The sequence below is a fragment of the Carassius gibelio genome, chromosome A6 (assembly GCF_023724105.1).
Source record: "Carassius gibelio isolate Cgi1373 ecotype wild population from Czech Republic chromosome A6, carGib1.2-hapl.c, whole genome shotgun sequence".
NCBI classification, from domain to species: domain Eukaryota; kingdom Metazoa; phylum Chordata; class Actinopteri; order Cypriniformes; family Cyprinidae; genus Carassius; species Carassius gibelio.
Genome location: NC_068376.1, coordinates 18,052,761 through 18,063,848, shown reverse-complemented (window position 1 = coordinate 18,063,848; position 11,088 = coordinate 18,052,761). Strand labels below are relative to the sequence as shown.

The following is an 11,088-nucleotide window of genomic DNA, read 5'->3' as shown; positions in this document are numbered from 1 at the left end:
GTGGGCTGTGGTTGAGGTGCTTTAAGCAGCGCCACCAGTCGGCATGGAGGATAAAAAATGAAACGCATAAAAAGTACAGTACTGAGGATTCATATTTTAAAGTATGGGAAAAGGATTAAGCCAGAAAAAGTAATTATGCAATTAATCTTTATTTGATTAAAGTCTATGAGTCAAGTTTATCCAGCTTCGGCAAAGAACTACTTGAAATGTATTGCTGAGTTGTGGAGACTAATGAAAGGTATATTTAGATGGATTAAGACTGACCATAATTGAGTCCAAATACAGTTTAAACTGAAATTTATGTCATTGGCTATATAAATTCATCCTGAAACATAATTTGATCAGCTCATTTAAGTTGAAAATAATATGATGATATGTTAGAAAAAAGTATTTTGAACAATTGAAAATCTTAATGAAACTAGGTACAAAGTTTGCCTTGAATCAGAGTACAATTATTCTGTTTCATTAGTACTCGTGTAAAGTGAAAGTGAAAGTGAAAGTGAAAGTGAAGTGACATTCAGCCAAGTATGGTGATCCATACTCAGAATTTGTGCTCTGCATTTAACCCATCCGAAATGCACACACACAGAGCAGTGAACACACACACTGTGAGCACACACCCGGAGCAGTGGGCAGCCATTTATGCTGCGGCGCCCGGGGAGCAGTTGCGGGTTCGATGCCTTGCTCAAGGGCACCTAAGTCGTGGTATTGAAGGTGGAGAGAGAGCTGTTCATGCACTAACCCCACCCACAATTCCATCCGGCCCGAGACTAGAACTCACAACCCTTCGATTGGGAGTCCAACCCTCTAACCATTAGGCCACGACTTCCCCGTGTACAAAACAACAAACAACCCAAAATAAAATTCATAAGTATATTACTATTAATTCTGTTCGCCACTGCAGATTTCCAGTGAAATATACCTGAATTATCAGCACATTACTACTTTACTTTACTTGCTTTTTATTTAATGTAATCTTAGATCCTTGAAATTAAAACATTGTGTATTCAAAATAAATCAAAATATAAAAACAAACAACTCTACTTCCATACATACTTTATATTTACTTTCATTAATAATATTTCTACTAAATATAAAGTTTTTTTTTAACCAATATACCTTCTACTTTAATTTAATGTACATTAACAGCAAGTGTTATCTCAGCACAGGTAGTAATACAAAAATTTGTTACATTGCTGACAGTAGATAAAACAAGATTATAAACATAAATGTATTTTTTTTAATGTTCCTTCATGTTTAAAATTCTTACAACTGCTCCCATTTATCATGACATTTTGTATATTTGTACCCCAGACAGTGATTCATCTAATTTTGAAGAAAAAATTTACACAAAGTTACTCATTTCCCCTTTGTGAAAGATTCCCTCTGATATGTAAAATGGATTTGAACAGCGTTTTTGATTCATGAGTAAAATAAAGTCTGTCGTTAGCATTAGTCATGTTTTCCAAGCTGCTTTCTGTCCCCAGATTCAGATCTCAGGGTGGCAGCTCTCCATTAAAAACTCACCTTTTTTTCATCCATTCCTGGTTTTGGGGAGCTGTTATTATTTACAGTTCCATTAACTGTTTACTATTCTATCTTTACATACATACATAAAAAAAGACCTTATACGTGTACAGAAACTCACAAGGTGAATCAGTTTTTATGAATAGTTTAAGGAAATAGTTTAGGGAGGTGTTCATTTGCATCACTTGAATGAGCTCAAAAAAAATCTTCTTGTCTGCAAAGAAATTTTGAGAGGTCCAATCCAGAGGTCCAATGAAGTTTAACTGTTGACTTGAATAGGCCTATAGAACTGAATGTGTAGATCTTTGAACATATCATGGTCTTTTACATGAACTTTCATTGCTCCACGCTACGGTACATGTTAAACTAACTCCAAATACTGAATGATTCAAAATGTAAACAGTATTCACTTTTATTAAGTTAAAAAAATAGCAAAAAAAAACACACAGAGGCAGCTCTCTGAATGACAAAAGATGTGCAATACATTCACCCTTTGTTTTTATACAGCCTGAATACTTAAGGGCCCATAATGAACTGATATATGTCTGTGTCCTCAGCCATGGGCAGCTGTTATCAGTCTGTGGAGAAAACGTCTTAAGCCAACAATAAATATTTAAACAGGGAAAAATATAATGATCTGCATAGATATAAGCCTATGACTCACATAGTTCTTCTGTCAATGCAAACACGGTTGCTACATGAAAACTTTCTCACCTTCAGTATATGTGTGTGCAAAGAGGAGGTGTTTTGCATGAGGAAGTCTAGTGGTCAACAAGGATGAAAACATTTTCATGTAGCAGTTTCAGTTTTAGACAGGAAACATAATTAAATGTGGAAGATGTCTGAATAAATCAATTTCTGCCAAGCATGTTTTCAAGATATCCAGATTTTACACAGGCAAAATGACTAGCCACAAGTAGGCTGCACATATACAACTATTTCACAAGTACACACAAGTTAACATGCAGTTTTCTGTTTTACATGAAAGCTGACATAATTTGTTTTTATTTCTGTGCAGTTTACCACAACACCAATAGATTAATGCTTAAAAGTGAATTATGTTTGGAAAAGAAGCTGAATAGGTGCACCTGGCACCTGTATCCTTATTTGCATGTGTTGTACTTCCATGAGGCCTTATTTGCATGACGATCTGGAAGCTGAGTATACAGTCCATGCTATAAAAGCATTAAGACTCTTCATGACTGTGATCATTTTACATCTATTGGTGAACTAAAGTATAAAAAAAGAGAAAATAAAACACTTTTAAAAAGTTCTTTAAGGGGGCTATGAATTGAATTTTTTAATTATTTTATAAGGTTCTCTGAGGTTCACTATAGTGTGGAAAAAAAAAACACTACATCATTTTATATATGATTTATCAATGTTTATTTTATAACCGGTATTTTTTTGGGGGTTGGATTTTTTAATTATTAAAAAGTTATTTAAAAAATGCAAATAATGAAATCTTTTATGACAATAAAAGTCAATTCAAGTCAAGTCACCTTTATTTATATAGCACTTTAAACAAAAAAGATTGCATCAAAGCAACTGACCAACATTATTTAGGAAAACAGTAACTCAAATTGACAGTTAAAGGCAGTTCATCATTGAATTCAATGATGTCATCATCTCATTTCAGTTTAAATAGTATCTGTGCATTCATCTGCAATCAAGTCAACGATATCACTGTAAATAAAGTATCCCCAACTTTACAGGGGATCTGTATCTGGGTCTAGTTGTCCTGGTCTCCGCTGTCTTTCAACGCAGTAGAGGTCCTTTCTACTAGGTGCCGATCCACCTTTTGGTCTGGATACGTACTGGATCTGGGTGACTGCAGTGACCCTCTGATCTGGATACAGACTGGATCTGGTGGCTACGGGGACCTTGGAATAAGAGAAAAACAGACTAATATTAGTGTAGATGCCATATTTCTAATGATGTAGCAAGTACATTGGGTGTTATGGGAAGTGTTTCTGGTTCCGGTTTACCTAATTAATGCAGCCTAAAAATCCTTTAAACGGATTTGGATATTAAAAGCATATCAATATGTTATGTGTAAGCCAGGTTAAAGAGATGGGTCTTTAATCTAGATTTAAACTGCAAGAGTGTGTCTGCCTCCTGAACAATGTTAAGTAGGTTATACCAGAGATTAGGCGCTAAATAGGAAAAGGATCTTCTGCCCACATTTGATTTTGGTGTTATCAAATTGCCTGAGTTTTGAGAACGCAGCGGACGTGGAGGATTATAATGTAACAAGAGCTTGTTCAAATACTGAGGTGCTAAACCATTTAGGGCTTTATAAATAATAAGCAAGATTTTAAAATCTATACAATGTTTGATAAGAAGCCAGTGCAGTGTTGACAGGTCCGGGCTAATATGGTCATATTTCCTGGTTCTAGTAAGAACTCTTGCTGCTGCATTTTGGACTAACTGGAGTTTGTTTACTAAGCGTGCAGAACAACCACCCAATAAATTATTACAATAATCTAACCTTGAGGTCATAAACGCATGGATTAACATTTCTGCATTTGACATTGAGAGCATAGGCGTAATTTAGATATATTTTTGAGATGGAAAAATGCAGTTTTACAAATGCTAGAAATGTGGCTTTAAGGAAAGACTGCGATCAAATAGCACACATAGGTTCCTAACTGATGACGAAGAATTGACAGAGCAGCCATCAATTCTTAGACAGCGTTCTAAGTTATTACATGCAGAGTTTTTAGGTCCTATAATCAATACCTCTGTTTTTTTTCAGAATTTAGCAGTAAGAAATTACTCAGCATCCAGTTTTTAAAATTGACTATGCATTCCAATAGTTTTTCAAATTGGTATGTTTCGCCAGGCTACGAAGAAATATAGGGCTGAGTATCATCAGCATAACAGTGAAAGCTAACACCGTGTTTCCTGATGATATCCCAAGGGTAACATGTAAAGTGTGAAGATTAACGGCCCTAGTACTGAGCCTTGAGGTACTCTATACTGCACTTTTGATCGATATGATACCTCTTCATTTACTGCTACGAATTGATGGCGTCATATAAGTACTATTGAAACCATGCTAATGCTCATCCATTAATGCCAACAAAGTGTTATAGTCTATGCAAAAGAATATTGTGGTCAATAGTGTAGAACGCAGCACTAAGATCCAATAGCACTAATAGAGAGATACAAAAAGTCTAACACTTTTCATCAATTTAATGCATTCTTGTTGAATATCATTTTTTTTTCTGTAAATTTTTTATCAAATAAATGCAGGCTTGATAAGCATAGGAGACTTCTTTCAAAAACAGTAAAAGCAGTTATTTGTACAAACTTTTGGCAGGTGCTATATAGCCTACATATTTATAAAAGAAGCAATCTCTTTTGTGTTTTTTAAGAACGTTATCATAGCCGTGATGTTATTATTATTATTATTATTTTGCTGCAGTAATTTGTTAAGTAACTTATTTTGTGTTGGAAATTTGGCCAATAATTAACCCTCAAGTCATCCTGTATATGACTTTCTACTTTCAGACAAATCCAGTAGGAGTTTTATAAAAAATGGTCCTTGATATTTTCAAGCTGTTTATTGGCACTCAGGGGGTGTTGCATTGCGTCAGTCCAAAATAAGTTCATTAAAAAGTGCCCATCCATTAACAAAAGAGTTTCACACGGCTCCGGGGGGTGAACAAAGGCCTCCTGTAGCGAATCTATGCATTTTTGTAATATCCATATCCAAATATCCATATTCAAAATGTACTTTAATATAGCTTGCACCAGCGATTGTACAAGCAGCTCGACTCAAATACGACTTAAATAATAAACCACAAAGTTAACTAAATGATTCACTCCACTGTGTTGAGCAAGAGCGCTTATCTGCTGTCTTCACATGCTGTCAGAAACTTCCTATTTCTGACTTATAAAGTCACATCATTTACACATCAATGTACTGTCATGAGCCGCAGGCTTAAATGTAGTGATGTATGTGTATGTTTTTTTTTTTTTTTTTGACTATCAAAGCCATGATTCTCACCTACTTACATTATATGGCTGACAGACTACAAAGGTTTGAGTAAAAAAATTTGATTTGTTTTCTACTGAAGAAACAAAGTCACCTACATCTTGGATGCCCTGTGGATAAGCAGATTAACATAACATTTTCATTTTTAGGTGAACTATCCCTTTAAATAAAGTTTGAACACAACAAGTGGAGCTAAATTTTTCATAACAGATCACCACGCAAACAGCTAACATCAATTAGTTGGGTGACAGTTGTTGTCAGCTTGTGTGTGACCCCCTGTTGCAGATCATTTACATAGTTTAAACACCACAATGACTTCAAGACAGACGGCAAGTCATATATATTGCATTTGAAGGTTTCAGCTTATTGGATAACATTTAGAGGTCCTCAGACATAACACTATAAAAAGTACAGAACACTTGGTTCACTTGCAAATGAAATAGACAGGGTTACAGAGCACTCTCTGGCACAATCCAAATTGACAGGGCAGATAGTAAATCCAGTGCTTGTTTAGTCCAAAATGTTTTTTTGTATTATTATTATGATAATTTGTTTTTTTTTTGTATACTGTTTTTTGACCAGTTTATTGCATGTATTGAAATGACTCTTGAGTGCTCCACCCACTTTTAGAACATACCACATAGAGGTGAACAATAATGTAAAAGCGAGATGAAACAATCAAAATACATAAGAGTTTGGTGTGCTTTCTTTAAATGCTCCATCATATAACAAACATTAAATATTAATACAAAACAAAACAAACAATTAAAGAAAAAAGTATATAAACAAAACAACTACACTAATATAGAGGTCAGCAAAGGTCATATTACACCACATAAACAGGAAAGTACCCACACAGCTACACTAACTGATGTTATTTTGCCACTTGGCATTTAGATTGTGAGTGTGGATAATGGTGGAATTTGTTCATGCATGTACATGCACATTAGCAGTCCTTTCAAAACAAAAGTCCATCTGTGACACACATCATTAAATATTTAATAAATAATTCATACTGTATTTACTATTACACTAGACTATGCTGTTAACTCGGTTTTTACACTGTATCTGAAATATTAGTGTGTATGTTTGTATTGTTGCTTTTTTACTTTTGTGTTTATTCACAACAACAACAATAACAAAAATTAAAAGTATTAGAATAAATGTATTTTTGTGACAATTCTACTACTACTACTAATAATAATAATTTACGTTAAATTCAAATGCAATTTAAAAGTTTATTATTCGTTGTCATATTATGAAACATTCTAAAAATCTAACACAATAATGCCTTTTTAGAAGTCTTTATGTCATGTGAGTGAGCATCATTTTAAGTATTCTTTTCAAAAGTAAATTTTTTGCACTTTTGCAGTTGGCAGTGGTTGCCATGAACTGTAGTTTCCCTCGCATCCGCTAGATGTCTCTCGTGAGTTAACTCGTGAGCGCTGTTTATATGAGCGCGCACAGGACGCGCGCACGGCCAGAGAAACAGCAGCAGGATGGCGAGCAAGGACACAACACAGAGTTCCCCACATCCAGCACGAACAAAATCACTATGCGTTGGACTTCTGCGCCTTTTATTTATTTCATTTATTCACATGGCAGAGGCGAACAACCAAGGTAACCTCCTGAAGCGTGTTTTGTGTTTTAAGCTGGTTTTCTTGAGTCTGTATGGCTTGTATACATACCGCGGCTCCACTGCAAGCTAAAAACTGTTAGCTTCGAGCCTTAGCGCTTCAGCGAGCAAAATAAACATTAGGTCAAGCCTTATCCACAATAATGAAGTCACAGTCCTGGCTAGGTTCATTTAAATGACATGTGACAGCTCATGCTGTTTTTATTTTCTTGACGTAAATCTGCAGGATAATATTGCTCAGTCATTAGTTTAGTTGAGTATTGGAGCTAACAGGCTTAGTCATATTACATTAGCTGACACACTGAACCTGGCTGAAGTTTAAAAAAACTCTCAAAAAAACAAACAAACAAAGAGTATTGCTCTTTAAAACTCTAATTCATTCAAGATAGGTTTTATCTATAATATAGCGCTTAATGATTATATTCAGTCCCCATTGGTGGCGGCTATTTCATGTCATGGGACTATTTTGGCTAATAAATGCGGGTTTGGCACGAAGTTTTACCCTATAAAAATAACGTTCATAATGTTTCAGACGCCAGAACGTCAAATTAAAGCATTATCGGTTGGGTAAACGAGTGAAAGGTTGAAAATAGTGTTAATGTGAGAGTTTTGTTTCTGAGGCCCAGTCAGTCAGTGACATGTCAACTGATTCGGAGAGGGAGGAGCTGGTGACTGCTGCAAGCTCATGCAAGTTTTTACTATATTTCAAGCACAGTTAAATACAGTATGTCCTGGCAGTAATTTGTTGTTAAGTAGTGTATTATGGAGTTGTCAGATTGCATTTGAAGGTTTCAGCTTATTGGATAACATTTAGAGGTCCTCAGACATGACACTATAAAAAGTCTTATCAAAGTGCAGAACACTTGGTACACTTGGAAATGAAATAGACAAGGTTGCAGAGCGCACTCTGGCACAATCCAAATTGACAGGGCAGATAGTAAATCCAGTGCTTGTTTAGGCCAAATGTATTATTATTATTATTTTTTGTATATTGTTTCTTGACCAGTTTATTGCATGTATTGAAAGACAACAGAGTCAGTGTCAACAGACAACTAAAGGGTTACTTCACCCAAAAATGAAAATCTGTCATCGTTTACTTCACCCTCATGTGTGTGTAAACCTCTTTCAGTCTTTCTTCTGTCGAACACGAAAGAATATATTATGAGAAAATGGTGGTAACTAAACACTAAACGGTTTTGGTGACTATTAAGATCCATTGTTTGGACAAAAAAAACCAATCATTTCAGAAAAAAAGTTATATGGGGTGACATGAGGCTCAGTAAATGATGACAGAATTTTTATTTTTGGGTGAAATGTCCCTTGCTCATCAGTACTTAGTGGTCTAGTTGACCAATATGGGCTTTACTGTAACCAATGGCAGTGTCTATAGATAATTTTGACTTAAAGTATTACACATTATGTCAAAATTGAGTTACAACTATAATCGTTCTCTTGGGCTGAGATCTGTTCTGTAATAGGTTTTTCCTCGACTATGCACAGTGGGAAACTTTATAAAATTAGTAAAAACAACAACTTTTAAGCCATTTTTGCTGAGTTATAGTGTTGGCATAGCGTTTTATCTTAAGGAAGAATTGTCCATTGACAACTTATGACAAGATTGTCTGGAGATTTTGTAACACTGGGAGGAACACGATGACATCCAATGACTCTCATTACTTGTGTTGTGTAGGTTGTCACTAGGGATGTAACGATATTGACGATATCGCGCTATCGCGGTGGTAAACATGTCTCGATATCGTCGTGGTTGGGTTACAATATTAAAAGGACAGGTCTCCGCCAAAAAGCAAGAGGAATAAACACAGTCCCGCGGAACAAATCATTGTTAACTACATATACCATGATCCTTTGCGCTGCGTCGTCACAGCAACCGTTGTTAAGCCAATAGGATTGCACGCTGTCCACACAAGCTCACAGCATGGACGACAGCGATACTGGATGAAAACAACAAAACCGAAGTTGAGATCGTGCCAGCCCCTGCAGCTTTTAAATCAGATGTCTGGAAACATTTTGGTTTCGCCGTGTCAAAAAACGCAAAAGGAGAGAAGGTGGGGGACAGACAATGGACTATGCGCAAGCACTGCCACAGTAAACTGCGATACAACACAGGAAACACAAGCAACATGAGTCAGTTTGGGGATCACGAATCATTTGAATCAGTTCGGGAGTTCGTAGCGGAAAAGAAAGTTTCTAAAGAAAAACTTGAACATTAGCTAAAGGATAGTTCAGTGTTTTTCTGAAGGCTTTTTGCCAGACTGTTAAGGATTTTTTTTACTGTTTTTTTTTTCTTCTCCCTTGCAATGTAGATATTTTGATCTTTCTGATGAAAAACGTGAACCTAAGCTAAATGATAGGTCAGTGTTTTAAAAGGCTTTTTGACTGACTATTTTATTTAAGTTTAAGTTATGTTCCTAAATACCAGTTTTAAAAGACTGCTTTTATTTGCCTTGCACATTTAAACCTGAATTAACTTGATCTTTGTTTGCACTTTAATTGAATTCCCTATTGTTTACAATTGTTCTAGTTGCTTCTTAACTTGAACATTGCACAGAAGAATCAGTTATGCAACCAAATATTACAATACAGAATATTGATGTTCCTGACTACAACTTGCACTTTAAAAGCACTATGTGATCAGCGTTTTATGTTGTCATGGATCCATAAATACAACAATAAATTACCTGTTGACTGGCAAAAGCAGAATAAATGGCAGTATTTTTTCGCTATTATCATCACAAACACTATCGTGAGCTATTTAACAATACCGTGAGCTTTTACACAATATCGCAATAAATATCGTACCGTGAGGTCAATATCGAAATTGTATCGTACCGTGAGATTTTGATATCGTTACATCCCTAGTTGTCACACTACATGCTCTAAATGCTTGAAAGCTGTAGATCATTGAAGGTGTGTGATCTTTGCCCTTCAGAGACAGCGTGTTTTTCTCCAGAATCCCTGGATTACTCTGCCTCTTTTGCTTGGACACTGGGGCAATCCAAAGGTGATTTTAGGTCTTAGATGTGTGTTTGCCTTGTAGTGAGTTTTTTTAGGTTGGTTGTTGTCAGAAATGGATGTTGGTAAAATCAAATATCTAAAGCTTAATTTCGGTTGAATGAGATCCATTATTTTTATATGATGGTAAGTGCAGAGCTACACATCTGAGGCACAGATAGCAGGAAGCGAACAGCTGTTGGTGTACTGGCGCACAAATAAGAGCCTTTCCTGCGCTCACTAAAGCTGCGTGAGCGTACTGTATCTGTCCGGGCCCTGCACAAGCTGAGACGGTGAAGGATGTTCAGCTCAACTTCTCGCATGTTGAATGAGAAACGAAACTGACTAAACTGTGACAAAACTGTAATGCTTATTATTTTTTTTTATTTTTTTTTACCTTAAAATTACATTGACTTAATTTGATTTAAAAATCACCTGCTGTAGCACACATTAAAAAAAGTTTAATTCATCCAATTAAAAAATTTAGGGTAATGATTCACATCTATATTTTTTTACTTGAGACAATAGTTATTTATTTTTCATTGGCTCAAGTAATAAAAAAATATAGATGTGAATCATTACCACATTTTTAATTTTATTTTTTTATTGGATGAATTAAACACTTTGCATCTTTGTTATTCGCACCAAAATTATTTGTTTGAACATTTTGTAATAATGTATTTATTTATATGCTCAATTGCTGTTGCATAATTCTGTTCATTTGTGCAATAGCACATAGTGTTCTAATTTTTCGAGGCCTAGATCTCACTCAGCCTTACGGTCTTCAATTGTGCACAAAATGTTTAAACATACAAATGGTTTTGCGATTGGTTTGCTGGCTTTCCAGTGCTTCTTTCCAGTCTTTATCCGCTTGCTCCTTTCCAGTGCTGCTGTGATTGAGTAATATAGC

General features: G+C 35.5%; 1 protein-coding gene across 2 annotated transcripts in view; it reads left to right on the top strand.

Annotated features, from left to right (window-relative positions):
- Positions 1 to 6,938: 6,938 nt before the first annotated feature.
- Positions 6,939 to 11,088, top strand: part of LOC128015590 (transmembrane protein 131) — a 38,341-nt gene continuing 34,191 nt past the window's right edge. Inside the window, exon 1 of one of the 2 annotated variants that reach the window (XM_052599536.1) lies at positions 6,939 to 7,150. In XM_052599536.1, coding sequence (XP_052455496.1) covers positions 7,030 to 7,150 — 121 coding nt within the window. In that variant the 5' untranslated portion in view covers positions 6,939 to 7,029. The remainder of the gene's footprint in view (positions 7,151 to 11,088) is intronic. The other variant, XM_052599535.1, reaches the window with a different exon arrangement.